We start from the raw sequence: 19583 nt of genomic DNA, 5'->3' as shown, positions 1-19583 counted from the left end.
GTTCCTTCTCGAATTTATGTAGACATTTAGTAGCCATGGTAACAGGGTTAGGAGGTAAGGCTTCTAAACAGTGAAGCCTTATCGCTAAAAAGTGGGAGAGCCTTACCACTAAAGCCAGGAATGGACTTATTATAAAGGAGAGGGTGGTTTGTGAGTGTAGTGCATTAGGTGTTTGCCTTCAGTTCCATCTCCAGTACCCCATAAACAGGGTCTGGTGGCACATACCTGTAGTCCCTTCTCTTGGGAAATAGAGGCAGGTGAATCAGAAGTTCAAGGTCATCCTGGCTACATAGTGGGTTAAATAAAGGTCATCCCTGGCTACATAGTGGGTTAAATAAAGGCCATCCTTGGCTACATGGTGGGTTAAATAAAGGCCGTCCTTGGATACACAGTGGGTTAAATAAGGCACCCTGTTTCAAAAGAAAGAAATGAGCACAAAAGGGAGGGTCCAGCTCTGAGGCCTTCTGCTGCGTGGTGGGGTAGCAGGAGCCCCAGTCAGTGCTCTTGACTTCCCACACATCCCTGCTCATCATAAGCTCAGGCTGTTAGAGTAGCCCTCAGAAACAGGCTGGAGACCCATGTGATGTTAATATTGTCAACTTGGCAGGGACATGCCTCTCAGCAACTCTGTGGGGTTGGTCCAGAGCAGGTTAACTGAGGTGAGAAGACCCACCTTGACTGTGAGTCATAGCATCCCACGGGCTCAGGTTCTGGACTGAGCACCAGCATCCATTACTCTCCGCTAGCATCCATTATCTCTGCTTCCCGACTGCGGATGCTGTGTGACCAGCTGCCTCCAGCTCCTGCCGCCTGGCTTTCCACTACGACAGTCTCTACCTTTGATAACCTCTCCTTCTTTGGGCTGAATTCTAGTCAGGGATTTTTGTCACAGCAACAAGGCAAGTAACTAGAAAAATCAACCAGGGCCTTTGTGGGCCGAGGATCTCCACAAATGTACTTCCTGCCCCTCTTGGCCCAGAATTCTCACCTGCCATCTCCTGGTGCCCCCAAAAATGCAGATTTTCCTGGGATAGAGGCTTGAGCTCTGATCAGTGTCAGGCATGATGTCACACTCAGTCAGTGTGACACTAGTAATAAGCCCATGGACCACTGAGGGTTTTTTGGTAGTCCGGGAGCCTAGGAGAGTTGGCAGCTCTTGACCGAAGCCCCCAGATATCCTATTCTAGGGGAGAAAATCTCCTAGAGCCAGAGACCAGGAGCCTCCACCTGCTGGTTCTCTCATGGTGTAGAGCCGATAGCCGCCCCTCAACACACACACACACACACACACACACACACACACACACACACACACACACAGAGTTCTCAGTGCTGACTCACATCTATCAGGGATGTCCATGGCTCGGAGCCCAATCTGGGACATTCCCTACCCACTCGGCTGGATCTACCCTGGAGGGAAAACTGGACCTTTCTCAGGCCATAATGCCTATCCTGCAATCCCCTAGGGCTACTCTGTCTGGTTGAGGGATCTGGGTAGAGCTAAGGGTCACATTTACTCTTAATGTTTCTAAAAGCTAAGCATGAGCATTTCTGTTGCTGCTGTTTGGTTTGGTTTCATTGCGCAGTGTTGGGGATTGAACCCACGGCCTCATACATGCTAGGCAAGCACTTTATGCTTGAGCTGTATCCCCAGCACTGTTTCCCGTGTGTGTGTGTGCGTGTGTGTGTGTGTGTGTGTGTGTGTGTGTGTGTGTGTGTTTATTTTTGTGTGTGCTTTGTTGTTATTTGTTTGTTGGGTCTCACTATGTATCCCAGGCTGGCCTGGAACTCTGTATTACCCTGGCTAGCCTTAAATTTGTGACCTTCTTCCCTTGGCCTCCTAAGTGCTGGGCTTACAGGGTATCTTACGACCTTACTCAAAACCTGTTTTCCGAGGGAAATAAGAAAATAGTAATGAAACAGTGGACAGAGTTCCAGGTTTGTTCAAACCTGGCATCCATGTCCTTGCCATGCTGGGCAGGAACGCTCCCACTGCAGCCTACAGACCACCAGCAAGATGCACCCTGAGGGCAGGCAGGCTCCCCCAGGGAGTCTGTGGCTTCTGTGGTCAGCAAGAGAATGCCTCACACCCCTTCCAGGTGCCAGCTCTTCAGCCCTGAGTTTCCTTAGCTGAAACCTAGGAACAAGGACACTTCAGTACCAAAGACAAGGTAGAACCTGGGCTGGCAGACAGAAGGAAGGAAAGAAGGGTGACACTCCTGGGCTGCAGGGGTGTGGCTATTCCAGAGGCCAGCGATGGCACACATCCTGACAGGCGCAACAGGAGCAGAGTAGGCGGTGGGGGCTGGAGAACCTCAAAACACTTTAATACTGACACGTGGCAGCCGTCACATAGAAAAAGGTCTGTACCCTGTAAGCTAGGCAGTGGAAGAGGCCCACAGGAGGCCCCCCTGGCCACCCGACCAGCCAGCCCAGGGCCTATCTGCAGGCTCGCCCTTACCGCAGCTCTGGCTGGTCCAGGGCGTCACCAAGCCTGCCTTTTTGGCTTCCGGTATCTCCTCCTGCCAAAGGGAGCCACAGGCGGGGTCTGGTGCAGCTGGCAGCCCAAGTGAGCTGGAAGACAATGAGCATGTGATGAGTGAAGTCGGAATCAGGGCGGCGAAAGGAGGAGTACAAGGACCCTAACTCGGCAGGAATCTCTGCTCCTGTGGCCTCCAGCAGCCCTAAGACCCAATGTGTCTAGAGACAGACCTGAGGGCTTAAGGTCTGGCTCCATCAGCCAAGAATGGTCACAATGTGTGCGTGCGTGCGTGTGCGTGCGTGCGTGTGTGTGTGTGTGTGTGTGTGTGTGTGTGTGTGTGTGTGCGTAGCAGCCTAGCCAGTGTGCAATGTTAGCTCCATCACCAGCAGCTAGCTCTGCAGGTGGGATCACAGCCCAGTGTGCTAATGTAGCTACCCTGTTCATCCCCATTGGCCGATAAGGACACTACCCACAAGGCTACGTGGAATGAGGGGACACCTCACAATCCCACCTCATGGCTAGCACTGTGTCTCTACGCTCTAGCTGTGCCTGGGAAGTAGAGCTGGGCCCTCAGGAGAGGGTATAGCCATGACTAAGGACCCTCTACTCTGCATGCTCTCCAGGCAGCTGCCGTCCCTCAGACGGGTAAGGCTATGGCCTTTACCCAGGTCAAAGCGGCCAGAGTGGGCAGCAAGCTGCCTGGTCCAGGTGGGCATGCAGCAGCTGCAGGGATTAGAAGGCTCTGAAGCACAGAGGATGAGTATGGAAATTAGCTGGTGTGGGCGGTGAACACAGCCTCCGCTCACTCTACCTTCTCCCCAAGGCACCATCTGTCCCTGGCACAGAGTGACCTGGACTCCACCTGAACCACCAAATAGGTCACCCATGCCTGCATCCAGCAGCCCCCGGGGCCCACGGGTCTCCAGCCTTCTTCAGGTCAGGTGCTGTGCAGGGCTAGGATATGGTATGACCACACCCAACCCCTGCCTGGAGTAAAGGTCTTTCTGAACATATGGACATGCGTGAAGGCTGCAAGGCACTGTGGGAACACAGACATAGAAGTTTCCAGAAAGCAGGATCAACGGGGTGGAGTTAACTGTGAAGATGGGCGGGACTAAGTCCCATGGACAGCTGGTTAGAGCCCCTGGTGCCCTTAACTGTGAGAAGATGGCGAGGGGCCGGGCACCCCATCACCAAGTGCAGTGGGGCTGAGGAGAGGGTCCTGCCCAGACTCAGCCTGAGTGTTGACTCCCACACAACAGGAGGCCCAGGCCCTAGATGGTGCACCTGAGCAGAACAGAAGGAAAACCACAAGCCTGGAACAAGAAAGCTGACTTTGATCCTCAAAAGTAAAACGGCAGGGCCACCTGGCTGGGGCCTGCTACCTAGTGAGAACAGCAAGCCTCCCCCTGCCCCCCCAGGACCCCCATCTTTCCGGGAAACAGAAGCTGAGAACGATTTTGGCCTCTTCCGGTCTTCCTGGCTATTGGGTTTGTTTGTACTGGTCCTGCAGAACTCTGTGACCCACACGGGGGTGCTCATCGGGGCAGGAACACAGTGAGAAGATGGCTTAGGTGTATCCAGCCTCCAGCCCACAGATGACACGAGCCCCAGGAGAGCTATGAACGCATCCAACACAAAAACAATGTATTCCAGCATTTAAAACTCTAATGGGGGTTCTTAGTGTGAGCTACATAGATGATAAAGTACCCCAGAGACTAACAAGTTGGATACCCCTGGAGGGGAAGCCACAACCCCTGTAGCTTTGTGCCAGGAATGTCAGCACCAGGACTTTATGCGCCTGGGTCTGGGGCGCTGGGGGTCCCCTTGCCTATAAGAACCTGGGATACTGAAATTAAACCTCCAAAAATTCTGGAACAGTCCATGGAATTGTCTCATTAGCTGAGGAAAATCCCAGCACAATGCTGCCCCCTACTGGCCAATGACAACACAGGCCTTATCATCCGGGAAACACCAACTCCATCAAGAGGTGCATTAGAGGAGGGGTGCATTTCCTAGTGAGGAGTCAGGTGAGGCATCTGGAGGGAAGTGTCCCAGCTCCAGGAGGAGCAGGGGCAGAGGTTGGGGAGATCACACGGCCTTTTGCTGTAGAGAGTGCACTTGACCACCTCTCCTGGGGAGGAGAGGAAGTATGAGCTTTGTCAAAAACACCCTCCCCCAGGGTTGGGCGAAAGTGGAGACGCATCCACACTTTGTCTTCCACGCCACACCTATCTTTACCACGGCCTCCTTCACAGTCTCTTCTCCCTGCTCTGAGTATGTGGCATGTGCCCTCACCCCTGGCCCTGCACCGCCTCTTCTTGTGTGAGGGGAGCTGTCCTCTAAGATAACTAACCAGCTGCCAAGTGGAAGACAGCTCAGGCTGTGGTTAGCAGTGTAACACCGCCTCTGTGCCTGGGGACCAAGCAGGGGTCAGAGGTCATTCTGGTGAACTCTGTCAAGCACAGACGCGGGGCCAGCTGAGCCCCTGTGGCAGGGGCCTCCCAGCCTCCTCCAGACTGTGCCACCCTCTTTTCTGACCAGAACTCCACAGAGAGGCTGTACAGGCTGGAGTTCCCCGCCTGGGTGCTGCAGTGTGAGGACAGCCGAGTGAGAAGGATGTGTGTTGGTCCGTCTGGTGGGTGGCACAGGGCACAGAGGAGGAGGAGGCATGGGGGTTGTCGGGGACCACAGAGCTTCTAATGCTGGAGGAGGCCTTGGATAAGGCCCAGGCCAGAGAACAGTAGGCAGGTGATGCGGGGGGGCATTTTGGGAGGCAGAGGAAGTTTTCAGGAGAGTTGCTAAACATGCTTCCAAGTTCTGGAAAGGACAGAAACCCCAGCTGGGCAACTGCTGAGGGTCAGCTGCAGAGTTCCCAGGACAAAAGCCTCCTGGGCCATGCCCAGCCTTGGATTCAGTGGAAGCTACTAAGGGCGGAGCGTGGTGGGGGCAGAATGGGCCCTTCTACACACACAGCTCGGAGGAAGCAGGATGAGATGGGTGTGAGGGTCATGAACACGACAGAAGGGACATCATAAGCTCCTGTGTGGACTGCACTGAGAAAAGACGGGGGCCAGGGAGGGCTGGGGACAAAGGCCAGAAGAAGGGACAGGGTAAGTGCCGAGAACTCCCGGGGGAGTGAACCCAGACAGGCCAACGAACCCTGTGTCAAAGTCCCCAGATACACAACCTGTGTCACTTTCCGCCCGGCCCGATGCACCCAGACTCCCGACTGTGGGCCCTGGGCTAACACGAGGACCCCGGCAGGGGATGTGAGAGGCAGAGCCACAGCCCAGCCCACTGGACTCACCTCCTCATGCAGGCGCCGAGGGTCTGGAGGGTAGCCATCTCCCTCTGCAGCCTCTTCTCCAGCGCCCGGTGACTCTCCTCTATAACACCTTTGGAAAGGGCCCCGTGACTTGATGAGCTCGCCAGGCAAGGCTGAGTGTGAGGGATGACCTGGGACACTGAGGCAGGGGTGCTGCACACGGGACCTGCAGAGCATGGAAGCCTTGCTGGCCTTCCTGTCCCTTGGGAAGGTAGGGCAGATAGGCAGCAGGCTTTGGGAAGAACCTCGCCCTTCCCCCAACATGGGACGAGACAACTATGGCCTGTGCCGTCTATCACTCAGGGAGCATCAGTTGTTGTTACTATTCTCGTTGTCTGGGCAACTCCCATCCTGCTCCCCAGACAGGAAATGTGGGGCCCTGTTGCTCCCAGCCCAAGGATCACCCAGCAGGCATGACACCCACTGCCCAGTCCCACCTTGGAGCTGGTTCTCAACATGGGCCCCCAGGTTCAAGCTCTGCGGCTCCCAGCTGGGACTCCACGGCAGCATCTCACCATCCTGGAAGTAGGTGCTGGGGAGAAGGGGCTTGGCCTGCATGTCCACCCAGTCCTGGGGGGTTCTTCTGCTCCCGTCAGACACTAAGCTCCGGAGGTAAGAGGGAGGGGTCAGAGTGGGGGTGGCAGGTGCTGTGCTGGGGCCCAAGGGCAGCATGTCCGGAGCCAGGTCTCCAGCTGTGTCCGGGAACGTCGACTTGTGCAGCTTGGTGGTTAGGATGTCAATACGCTGCTTGAGGACATCAGCCATGGTCTCCAGTGCCTGCAGCCGGGCCTGCTTGTACTGAAAGTGCAGGAGGCCCGATGGGCCCAGGTGCTCAGTGTCCTGGGGATCCAGGTAGATGCAGAACCCCCCGGGTGGGTCCTGGAGCTTCATGGGGTCAGGGGAGGAAGAAGTTGAGGGTAGCAGAGGGACACCACTCACGCCTTCTGGGGGGTGTCCAATGTCCTGGGTGTCAGCACGGTTCCATGGTTTGTTCAAACACAGACAGAAGCTGCAGGGAGAGAAGAGTGGTTGGACACTCAGCCTGGGCAACATGGTGTTGAACAGTGCAAAATGTGTGTGTGTGTGTGTGTGTGTGTGTGTGTGTGTGTGTGTGTGTGTAAAGCAAGGAGAAACGATGAGGGCATCTGGGACAGAGTCGGGGTTCACCACAGACCAGAGGTCAAGGCTAGGATATCACATATCAGACCACATGTGGCTCAACAGGACGAGGACCAACTGTGGGTGAGGTATAGAGACACATGCTGGCAGGAATGTCAGATGCCGGAGTCCCTGGGAAATAGTCTGGGGAGTCTTCACATAGCAAACACCAAATTAACACAATCGCCATCGAGTCTACTTCTGGGTAAAAGCATCAGAGGCAGGGGTGTGAACAGATGTCTGCACACCATGCTCACAGCAGCAATGCTCCCAACAGATAAGGCAAACCAACAAACAAACAACGAGGTCCAATGACAGATGACGGATCGGCAACACGATGCCCATCCACACAACAGGATGCTCTTCGCTTTAAGCAAGAAGAGAGAATGGTCCCTGATACACCAGGGATGAGCCTCAGAGACATCAAGCTGAGCAACATTGGTCACAAAAGGACAAGTCTGTCAGGATTCCACATCTCTGAGTTCACCTAGGCCACCAGCTCCAGAGAGACAGAGGATGCCAGGGACTGTCAGGGGCTTCAGGGTTGCTGTTAATGGGGACAGAGGATCCATTTGGAGAATGTTCTGAGGATGGATGGTGGTGATGACTGCATAGGAATACAAATTGATGTGCATTGTTTTTTTGGCTGTGCACCTAAAAACATTAAGCCAGGCATGGTGGTGTATGTCTGCAACCTCAGCACTCCGAGGGGCTGAAGTAGGAGGACTGTGAATTTAAAACTGCACAGTGAGACCCTCACCTAAAAAGTAGAACAAATGCTGGTGTGATGTTGCATGCCCTTAGTCCCTCCCAGCATTTGGGAAGCGGAGGCAGGAGTATCTGTATGAGCTCTAGGCCAGCCAGATCTACACAATGAGACCCTGTCTCCAAAAACAAATAACAATAATAAAAGAAAAAAGTTAATCAAAACAAACAAAAAAGAAGTTAGGTGGAGGGACAGGCTTGAAAAACAAACAAACAAACAACAGTTTCTTAGGAGGCTGACGCAGGAAGATCCTAAGTTCAATTCCTGCCGGGCAACTTAATAAGACCCTGTCTCAAAATAAAAGACTGTTTTTGTTTGTTTGTTGTTGTTGTTTTAAAGACTGGGAGGGGGTAAATACCTTTAATTCCAGCACACAGGAGACCGAGGCAGGTGGATCTTTGTGAGTTTGAGGTCAGCCAGGGCATAGTAAGATCCTGCCATAAGCATAAATACATAAACAAAAGCTAGGGGTGTGGCTCAGTGCAGACGGCTAGCCTAGCGGGTGTAAAGCTCTGGGTTCAATTCCCAACACGGAAGAGGAGGGGAGGGTTGTGAGACACCAGCGGAAAGAAGCCGATCAACTGGGCTACAGCTGAAGTTATTCTAACCGCCCTTAATAATAACACACTGTAAAACACCAAACGTTTATAAGAAAGGATGCTGAATATGTTTTATCATACAGAAATGATAAATGTTTGGAGATGGATGCATTTAACCTAATTTAAATATCACGCAATGTGTGCATGTATCAAAATACCACATGTACCCCATTCATCCATATGTACAATTTTTATGTTTTTATGTATCAGTTAAGCATAAACTTAAAACAAAATCCAGATGGATTGAGGATTTAAAAAATGGTTATCGTTGTAAATGTTATGCTATGTATATTTTAGCATAGTTTTTAAAAGTGGGGATGAAAAAGGGCCAGGATGCAGTAAAGGGAGGCAGTGACGGGGGAATCCTCTCTAACGCTTCGGGGAGCTGGAGGAGCCATGCCGGCTGCTGAACTATCCATGGGTGTGGTACCTGGTTGGACCCGAGTCGTCCTCTGTTTGGAGCTAGAGACTACTTTAGAAATTCACAGACATAGGCATCTAGGCTGCCCTTCAGACATGCTGTCTCAGGATACAGCCAGGGAAAGATCGTCAGAAGAAAGGAGGGTGTGGCGGAGAGGAGTCGAGAGGAGGAGAAAGAAGACGAGGAGTGTCCATCCCACCTGACTAAAGGTGAGTACAGAGGGGTAGGGGCAGGCACCAAGGAGGTCAGCTCCAAGTTCCTCCCAACACTAACGCCAAAAACATACCCGCGAATGTCCCTAGAGGCCTAGGGCAGGATGTTTCCGGAAGAAACCTCCTCATTGGCACAAGGAGCTGCCAATCACTTGTGCCTCCTTCTCCTCACCTTCCTGTGCTGACCATGAGTACCCTAGTAGGTGGCCAGAATGAAGCCAGGCCAGGCAGGGGCTGGCAAGATCCAGAGGAGGAGGAGGGGAAGAGCTGTCCTGTTTTGGTGGGGGGTGGAAGTGGGGGAGAGGGAAGGAGGAAGGCAAGAAGGGAGGAATCATTTCCCACACATCGCTGGTGGAGTGGAAGGTGCTGAAGCCTCCGTGGCAAACAGCTTACGAGTTCCTCAAAGAACTCCACCGAGAAACACAGTGGACACAAACCCCACAGATGCCCTAGAGTGGGCCTCTGGGTTCCCGTTTCTGGGCCTGTGTTCTCAGCCTGCTGTGATGGGTGCATGTGGGGCACTTGGGACAGGAGGTAATGGATTAGGAGCTAGACACTCAGGTGAAATCCTCTCCCAGGAACTCGGTGTCAATCATAACCCCAAATGCTGAAATCTTGAAAGCGTGAATTCCTCCAAGTCTAAAGTCCTGATCCTGAAATATTAAAATTCTGAATGTTGAAACCCAAACCCCAGAACCTCATGTCCTGAAATCCTTGGTTCCCTGTGGGGAAAGCTTGCACGAGAGGGTGACAAGCTGGGCATTGTGGCTAGGATCCATCTCTCTGTATGGCCTCGGTTCCTGCATCCCAAAGAATGCCTAGAATCCTGGGGACACGTTTGTGCCTGTAAGGGGTTCTCCAAAGACCAGTACTGGGGAGACCCTCAGAGGAAATGAATGGGAACATGGTCTCCAAGAAATGAGGCCCTAACTGAAAAACAGCAGTTTCCCACCATGACTCAAGACTTCCAAACACAGTCCAAGGATAGGATGGGATCACCTCTCGGAGATGGCCCGTATACACTGTCCACAGTCCACCCATGCCTCAGTCCTCAGTCACAACCCCTTCGGGTTTTGCTTTATTTTAGTCTATTTTTGGTTCTTTTCCCACATTTCACTTGTCAGTGGTGTCTTTCATTTGCTCTTTATCTTCACTCACATCCTCACAGTCCTGGAGGTGTAAATCCCATAAAGACTTCTAGAGAGTTCTAATTAATCATTTCTTGGCACTTTGGCCAGCGTGGCTTGGGAAAGAGCACTCTCACACACTGACTTTGGGTGCGCGAAATGTGCACCCAGGAATCACTGATGCCCCCTTGGCCTGTGACATGCCCTTTCCAGATGCCCACTTTGGTCAAAGATTAAGTTGTTGGAACCCACTCTTTGGGTGGCGTCTCTCCTCGGGGGACAGCTTATCTCTTACCCACACGACTAAGGTGAGAAAGCTGGGTGCCCAGCCGCAGAGATGGTGCCGTCTCCCACTGAGTGAGCGTGGTCTGTCTGCTCAGAACTGCCATGCAGTCACCAGGGGGCCCCCCAGTAACGCTGACATGGGTACCTATGTTCTGCTTCTCTATTTTATGTATATAGTGGCCTCTGAAGTGTTCTGCTATATGCTTCTGTCTCTCAAGTAAATCTCCCTTTGAAATGTCAACAGGTCTCTTAAAGAATTTACATTTTTGTGTGTCTCCGGAATTTAAATCTTTCATGGCTGTACTTTTCAATGTTAGACATTTGTTTTCCTTTGGGGATTTCAGCATTTAGGGTTGTGCTGTTCTGGACTGTTGTACGGCACAAAGCCCAGGGCTATCCTCAGGAGAAATAAAGGCAGAAGTTCAAACGAGTGCGTGCACACCCATGACCCCAGTAGCATCGTTTTGAGTAGTTGCAAGTGAGAACCGCCTGAGTCCACAGGCAATGGATAAAGGCAATGTGGAGAGACCTGGTGTACTGGCAGGTCACAGAAGGAGAAGCCTTGTCTCCAGCTTTCCAACAGGGAGCAGACGGAAGGACACTCAGTGAGAGACCCCATCTCAGGACACCACTGACAGGAAGTGTCAGAAGCTGCCTTCTGGGGACTGGCTGGGGTGAGGGGAGTGGGGGGAAGGGGAGGGGAGTGGGGGGATCAGAGGAGGAGGGGAGGGGAGGGGAGCATGGGCGGGGCGAGGGGAGCAAGGGTGGGGTGGGGAGAGGATGAGTAGGGGTGGGGTGAGGGGAGGAGAATAGGGGTGCGGTGAGAGGCGACGGGGTGGGGGGGTGGGGGTGGGAATGGGTGGGATGGGGGAGTAGGGCTGCTGTGGCAGCTTAGTATGGATCTCCTATAGGGATGCCGGGGGCAGAGGGGCATGCACACCACCATGCTCCCACCCTGTGCATTTAAAACAGGATGGGGGGGGGCAGGCAGTGTACCTCAGTGGGTAAAGGCTCTTGCCACATAAGCCTGGCAGCCTGAGTTCAATCCTCAGAACCCATGTGAAGGTGGCAGAAGAAGCCACCTCCACCAAGTTAACCTCTGACCTCCACAGGCATGCTATACGGCATGCTCCCCACCTCCATACACACAGTGGTAACTAAATACATTTATATGTTAAAAATGGGTTCTTCTGGCCAGCACTCAGAGGTAGAAGCAGATGGTTCTCTGTGAGTTAGAAGCCAGCGTGGTCTACAGAGGGAGTTTTAGGACAGCCAGGGAAACCATATCTTGGGGGGGAGGGGAAGAAAGGAAGGAAGAGAGAGAAAGAAAGAAAGAAGAAATAAGCATTAAAAAAAGGTGGGCACCAGGCGGTGGTGGCGCACGCCTTTAATCCCAGCACTCGGGAGGCAGAGCCAGGCGGATCTCTGTGAGTTCGAGGCCAGCCTGGGCTACCAAGTGAGTCCCAGGAAAGGCACAAAGCTACACAGAGAAACCCTGTCTCGAAAAACCAAAAAAAAAAAAAAAGGTGGGCTGGAGAGATGGCTCAGTGGTTAAGAGCACTGGCTGCTCTTCCAAAGGACCTGGGTTAAATTCCCAGCACCCACATGGCAGCTCACAACTGTTTGTAACTCCAGTTATAGGATCCGACATCCTTACACATGTATACATGTGGGCAAAACACCAATGCACATAAAAAAATTGAATAAATAAAATGAAAAAAAATTGGAAAAAAAAAAAGGTTGCAGCACTTGGGAGGCAGAGTGAGGCAGATCTCTGTAAGTTCAATGCCAGTCTAGTCAGGACAATCAGAGCTGTTATACAGAGAAACCCTGTCTTGAAAAAACAAACAAGCCGGGCGTCGTCGGCGGTGGTGGCACACGCCTTTAATCCCAGCACTGGGAGGCAGAGGCAGGTGGGTCTCTGTGAGTTTGAGGCCAAACTGGTCTACAAAGTGAGTTCCAGGAAAGGTGCAAAACTACACAGAGAAACCCTGTCTCGGGGAGGGGGGGGGGGAGAAAGAAAGAAAAAGAAAAACAAACAAACAAAAGGCTGTTCTGCCAAACCCAGAAAGACAGTCATGGTATGTACTCACTCATAGGTGGATTCTAGATATAAAATAAAGAACAATCAGACCACAACCCATAGAACCATGGTGGCTATATATATAGCATGGAGGTCCCTAGGACGACTGTGGCTTATAATAAATTTCGGATTTACTCAATTATTGAAAAAAAAAAATAGCCAAACGAATGGAAACACATGAACTATGAACCAAAGGCTGAGGGGTCCCCAGCTGGATCAGGCCCTCTGAATAGGTGAGACAGTTGATTGGCTTGATCAGTTTGGGAGGCAACTAGGCAGTGGCACCGGGTCCTGTGCTCATTGCATGAGTTGGCTGTTTGAAACCTGGAGCTTATGCAGGAATGCTTGGCTCAGTCTGGGAGGAGGGGACTGGACCTGCCTGGACTGAGTCTATCAGGATGATCTGAGTCCTGGGGGGGGAGGAGGCTTTGCACTAGAGGAAGTGGGATTGGGGGGTGAGCTGGGGGTAAGGGGAGGAGGTGGGAGGAGGGAGAACAGGGGAACCCATGGCTGATATGTAGAACTGAATGGTATTGTAAAATAAAATAAAAGGAAAAAAAAAAAAAGGTTGTTCTGGAGAGAGAGCTTAGTCAGTAATATGTCTGCCATATAAAAGCACGGATTTAATCTCTCAGAATCCACATTTTTTTTAACCCAGATGTGGTGGTACATTGATTATTATCCTAATGCTAGAAAGGCAGAGGCAGGAGAATTCCTGGAGCTCACTGGCCAACCAGCCTACCCTAATCAGCAAGACGCAGGTACCAGGGAGAGACCCTGTCTCAAATACCCAAGGTGGATATCTCCTGAGAACCAATATCTGAGGTCAACCTCTGGCCTACACACACACATACACACATAAACATGTGAAACTGTATACACACAAAGTACACATTTACATGCCTGCACACCTATACACAAATGGATCGTTTACATTCACAGTGACTTTCTCACCTCAGCAAAACACACTAGTGTCTCTGCTCCATAAAGCACTGGGGTTGCCATGGCCAGCAGAAGGAAAGTCCCCAAGGAGCCACACTGTCATGAGCGATGTCCAGAGCACCCCAGAGTTCATCCTCCACGCCCCACCCCTGCCCCCCCCCCCCCCACCGCTCCACTCTGAGATCCCTGTATTTTTGCCCGGGAAGAGCATCCCTGCCCTCCCCACCCACCTGTCTGGAGCCTCTCGGTCCCCAAGCACCATGCCAGATGTCACCTTGCTCCACTTCCTCAGTGGTGACCCCAGACTTCCGGGGGCTTCCAGGCCCTAAAGCAGAAAGCACACATTAAGACCCAGAGCCTCATTTCAGTTCAGAGTTGGGCTCCAGCCCCTACCCAGGACTTCAGCCCAGGCTCTCGGAGCATTTCAAGGAATTAGGGTGAAGAGGCAAAGAGGTCCCTGCAGCCTCGTCTACCCATGGAGACAGTGTGCAGGAAACTCCCCCAAACAACCAAACAGGAACCGAGGTCAGCTAGAAATATTCCCCAAGCCGGGCAGTGGTGGCGCACGCCTTTAATCCCAGCACTCAGGAGGCAGAGGCAGGCGGATCTCTGTGAGTTTGAGGCCAGCCTGGGCTACCAAGTGAGCTCCAGGGAAGGTGCAAAGCTACGCAGAGAAACCCTGTCTCGAAAAACCAAAAAAAAAAAAAAAAAAAAAAGAAATATTCCCCAACATTGCCAGCACCCCAGCCAGGAACAAAGGTGTCCCATACCTAACCTCTTCTCCCTGGCATGGTCTCTGTCCCAGGTGAATGCCGGTAAGCTGCCCAGAGCCAATGCCATCTCACCCCCCTGGGCCCAGGGGCACCCAGCCACCCACCTGTTGACGGGCAGTAGGCAGGCAGGGGTAGCAAAGAACCCCAGTCTCAAAGGCTTGGCTAGCCCCCTTGTCATCCACCCAGCACATACCCCAGCCTGGACGGTGCTGGGAACAAAGGTGACGATGCCGGGGCTCCTCCGGGAGACCACAGGGATGGCCTTGCCCAGGATGGCCTCTCTCTGCTTCCGATACACCTCCTGCAGCCTCTGGTTCCGCAGCTCCAGCGCGTGTGCAGCCAAGGCCTTCTGCTCCATGGCCTGCTGCCGACGGGCCCGGGCCTTCTGACGCATGAAGTCCCGCAAGGACTCAGAGCTGTGTGGCTGGCCCAGAGACCGCTGTGGCCTCGGGCAGGGTGGGCTCTCCCGCGTGTCCTGCTCCTTTGCTGGTTTGCTCTGAGGGAAGCCCTGGGCAGTCTCCGGCCAAGCTAGCTTGACTTCTGAGAGAGGAGGGACAACACATTCGTCCTCGCTGTGGAGACTGGATCTCTGCACAGGAGAACTACTCCAGGGCTGCTGGAGCGCGGGGTGTGGCCTAGCCACAGAGCTCCACGGACTGGACCCAGGCACCTCCCAGTCTTTGCAAGCTGTGTGAGTCCTCTGTGAACAAGCCTGGCCAGCCAGGGCACTCCAGGGCCGCTGGGAGAAGGGACTTGGCTTTTTAATAGGGCTCCCGGACCTCTGGAAGGAGGTATCCTGTCCCTGAGCTTCCCAGGCCCTCTGTGGGCAGGTCTGCCAAGCCAGGGCACTCCAGGGCCGCTGTGAGAAGGGACTTGGCTTTTCTGGGGTGCTTCCAGGCCCCTGGAAGGAGGTGTCTTGCCCCTGTGCTGTCCAGGCCCTCTGTGGACAAGACTCCTGCTCAGCCACTGCTTCCTTGTGTTGCTGGCTGTACAAGTTTCTAGCCCTATCCAAGGAAGAGGATGTCCCTTCTGTCGCATCCCAAGCACTCTTTGAGAAGGAGCCCCGCATGTCCCAGGCACTCTGGGGCCCCTGCTGCCTCTTCCCTGCCGGGTTCTGTGGCTTTGATGACAAGAGCTTCCTGGGCCGCCTGGCAAGCTCCAGACCAGCCTGGATTTGCCGGCGCAGGTCTTGGAGGATCTCCATGGCGCCTTGGATAGTTGCGGACTGATCATGGATAGCCAGGCTGGGTGTGTGCTCAGAAACCTGCTGGTCATGGTGGGCACGGGTAGGCTTAGGCAACCAGGTGTGGGCAGGTGAGTCCCCAACAGCTCCTGCTTTCTTGCCAGAGCCTGCAAAGACGGGCAATGAAGGAGTGTTGGGGTCTGTGGGCTGGAGAAAAGAACACCCCTGCTCCTCCATTCAGGGGGCATCACGGGGTGACCAAGGAGGCCCAGGCTTGGCCCCACAAGCCTCAGCCCTCGTGATCAGCACACAAAGAAGGGCAGGGGCTGCTTTCGAGTGAACAACCTGCTCCACGTGTGTTGATGGGGTACACATGGAGAGGTGGCGGGGGTCTGCCACAAGAGTGGCCATTCCCTTCACCTGCTCTCTTCACAAAAGCCCAAGGAGTACCTCTGCTCCCAAAGCTGAGAAGAGCCTTTCCCTTCAGGCTTGTAAAAGTAACTATCCCCGAATTTCCATCTTTGAGGGAAATGTCAAAAGGCTACCGCCCTCCCGGGCAGCACAGGAATCTCCTCTGTGCCCACCCAACAATGCCACAGCAAAACACACCAAGCTAAGGCTGAGGCATGAGGTACCTAATTCCGGGGCAGGGGCCTTGCTCTGGAGCCGGGAGAGGGCAGGAGGCGGCCCGAGCAGCTGCCTCACCAGGGCTTGTCCTTTCCTCCAGGCGTACACACCAGTCAACTCAGAATCTTAAACAGAAAACACACAGCCGGACCGCGGCCCTCAGACCCCTGGCAAGGATTCATACCACTTCTGCAGACAATTTGGCATACCCGGCAAGGGCTCACAGGGAAACCCCTCACATCCAAACCCCTGTGGGAACAAAGCCAGATGTTTAGTCACGAGCCAGCCTGGGTGCGGTGCTTCTCAGAGTGACTGATGGTGAACCCCCAGGATCCTGCTCAATAGAGAAGGTAATAAAAACTCTCCGCCAACAGCTCTACCCGAGAGCCACTCCACACCAGCCCAGGCACACAGCCCGGTCAACCAGGAACGAATGCAAGGCCACAGCCTCAGATGACACCTGCAGCTGGCCACTCAGCCAGCGGCTCATGCCAGGGCCACAACAGCAGCAATGCCGTGACCACATACCTTAGCTGAGAGACTGATACGCTCTGAAGCTGGTCAGAGTCACAGCAGTGGGACCAGGATCAGAGATGGCTTTAGGCCTCCTTAATGGTACAGGAATAAATGACCAGCACAGCTGAGCTTCCCTTACCAGACACTGTCCTATGATAAACAGGATTATTCAAGGTTTTACTTCATAATCTCAGATCGTATCCGCCAATGCCAACACTGACTGGCCATCACCACAACCCCAGTCACAGGGCCCCACAGAAACAGGAAGCAGGCCTTTCACTCACACTCATACACCTACTCCCTCGTGCTCACAAGGCTCATTCTTACACACTCACAAGCTATAGCGCTCAGCTTCACACAGACTTGCACACACACAGGTTCACATGCTCTGTGGAAGCCTGTGTAAGAAAACTGTGAACTTGCTGTACACTATGGATGTGGCAGAGCACAGAATGTTCTTCCTTGCCTTTAATCCCAGTACTCGGGAGGCAGAGGCAAGTGGATCTCTGTGAGTTTGAGGCCAGCCTGGTCTACAGAGTGAATTCCAGGATAGCTAGGGCTGTTACACAGAGAAACCCTGTCTCAAAAAAAAAAAAAAAAAAAAAAAAAAAAACCCACAGACAAACAAAACAACAACAAAAGAATGTCCTTTCTACGGAGACAATGTGGACATGCCAGGGTACTTCCATCATGCCCTTGCTCTTAAGTGCATTCACTTATCATAGTTTACACAATTCTTTCTAGAAGGCCACCTTATGGGACAAACATTCCACACTCTGCCCCATCAGAGTAAGGTCACAGTTTTCTAACACAGGCTGCCAAAATGCTCACACACAGAGTCACAATCTACATGTTCACATGCTTACACACACTCACACAGGTTCACAGCTCACGTATATCCACATACTCACATGTCCACATGCTCATACACAGGCTCACATGCATTCATATATGCTCTTTCACGTTAGCATACTTGCTTACATATTCACACATGCTCATAGGCTCACAAATGTGCACTCGCCCATTCACATACATGATCACACACTCAAATGCACAAGCAACCATATATGCATGCTTTGTACACTCACATATGTGCAATACACATCTACACACAGGCTCTCACACACATGCTCACAGACACAGACATACTACTGTGGGTCCAGCCAGCTCTGAAAAATTCAGACCACACCTGGTGTATTCCCAATTACTGCGCCCACGTTCCTGCTCAAGGTGACACTATCTGAGGCTTGGGATCACATCTCCATGTGGACTCAGCCAGGACTTGCCCTGTTTCCTAAGGGTAGCACATCACAGCTCGGACTGTGGGCACTGTCCAGAGCACTGACCCCTGAGGGCAGTCTACCTGAGTTAAGTCCTTCTCCACAGTCCTCCCTCCACTGACCTGACAGTTGTGATTCAAATTAGCAGTCATCCATAGTTTAGAAACTATGTCACTGGGGACTGGGAGATGACTCCGCAGGAAAGAGCTCTGGCCGTTCTTCCAGAGTCCTGGCTTTGATCCCAGCACCCACATGGCAGCTCACTAACTGCAGTTCTCAAGAAGCTGACACTCTCCTCTGGCCTTCTCAGGCACCAGGCATGCAGGTGGTACACAGACGCACACGTAAGCAGAATACCCATACACATAAAATTTAAAAGTAGTATTTCTAAAATTTAAAAACATCTAGAAAAGTAGTTAAATCATGATAGTTGTAAAATAATCACCTATCCAGTCCAAAGAAAAACAAAGCCCTATATTACACAGACTGAGTGATCTCTTCAGACCGAAAGAACTCTGCTGAGATGAACTGTTCCGAGCCACTCAATTCTCCAGGCCTGAAACTACCTTTCCTGGGCAGAGGATGGGCTGCACCTAGCCACACCCTCCATGGGGACAAGGCTTTCTCTAGGCCCCAGCTTCTTAAACTATAGGTCTTGATCCTATATGGGGCCACATACTCCCAGACACAGACATAGCACTCTGGGCCCAGCCAGCTCTGCAAAACTGAAAATGTGGGGGTAGGAAAAAATGGCAAGAGTAAAAGGTTTCTAAACACACAGCATCTGTGGCAGTTTGAATGCAACTGGCCCCTATAAGATCATAGGGAGGGGCACTATGCAGAGGTGTGGCTTTGTTGGAGGAAGTGCGTCACTGTGGGGGGTGGGCGTTGTGGAATAATATAAAGATGTGTTACATTTGTTTATGCTGCAAAGATGAGCTGCATTCTTTTCTGTTGCATTTGTTTCACTCTGTGAAGCTGTGTTACTTTGCCTGTCTAAAACACCTGATTGGTCTAATAAAGAGCTGAATGGCCAATAGCTTGGCAGGAACGGCTAGGTGGGGCTGGTAGGCAGAGAGAATAAATGGGAGGGGAAATCTAGGAGCAAGAGAAGGAGCGAGAAAAGATGGGGTCAGCCACCCAACCACACAGCCAGACACGGAATAAGAAGGGAAGAAAAGATAAATAGAAATAGAGAAAAGCAGGGTTGGGGATTTAGCTCAGTGGTAGAGCGCTTGCCTAGCAAGCACAAGGCCCTGGGTTCGGTCCTCAGCTCTGGAAAAAAAAAATAGAGAAAAGCCTAGAAGCAAAAGAAGACAGGATAATTTAAGAAAAGCTGGCTAGAAACAAGCCAAGCTAAGACCAGGCACTCATAAGAAAGAATAAGACTCCGTGTGTACTTATTTGGGAGCTGGGTGGCGGGCCCCTCAAAGAGTAAAAACAACCAACAACAGGTGGGCTTTGAGGTTTCCTATGCTCAAGCCATGCACAGTGTGACAGTTTACTTCCTGTTGCCTGCAGATCAAGATGTAGAAATCTGAGCTCCTTCCCCTGCTCCATGTGTGCTGCATGCCACCACGTCCCACCATGATGACAATGGACTAAACCTTTGAAACTGTAAGCCACCTCAATTAAATATTTTCCTTTATAAGAGTTGCTGTAAGCCGTGGTGGCGCACACTTTTAATCCCAGCACTCGGGAGGCAGAGGCAGGTGGATCTCTGTGAGTTTGAGGCTAGCCTGGGCCTGGATGGCAGAACACATCCATATAGCACACTTGGAGCACATAATTACAGTATACT

At 52.4% G+C, this 19583-nt stretch overlaps 1 protein-coding gene across 3 annotated transcripts in view; it reads right to left on the bottom strand.

Moving 5' to 3' along the window:
• The window catches only part of Ccdc187 (coiled-coil domain containing 187), a 56838-nt gene that overhangs the window by 21166 nt on the left and 16089 nt on the right, over positions 1–19583 (bottom strand). For 2 of the 3 annotated variants that reach the window (XM_037204680.1, XM_037204678.1), the window contains exons 5-9: positions 14370–15526; positions 13634–13728; positions 6248–6819; positions 5793–5976; positions 2462–2574 (exon numbers count right to left, since the gene is read on the bottom strand). In XM_037204680.1, coding sequence (XP_037060575.1) covers positions 2462–2574; positions 5793–5976; positions 6248–6819; positions 13634–13728; positions 14370–15526 — 2121 coding nt within the window. The remainder of the gene's footprint in view (positions 1–2461; positions 2575–5792; positions 5977–6247; positions 6820–13633; positions 13729–14369; positions 15527–19583) is intronic. The other variant, XM_037204679.1, reaches the window with a different exon arrangement.

Source organism: Peromyscus leucopus, chromosome 4 (assembly GCF_004664715.2).
Source record: "Peromyscus leucopus breed LL Stock chromosome 4, UCI_PerLeu_2.1, whole genome shotgun sequence".
NCBI lineage: Eukaryota > Metazoa > Chordata > Mammalia > Rodentia > Cricetidae > Peromyscus > Peromyscus leucopus.
This window is presented reverse-complemented; position numbering and strand designations above follow the sequence as displayed.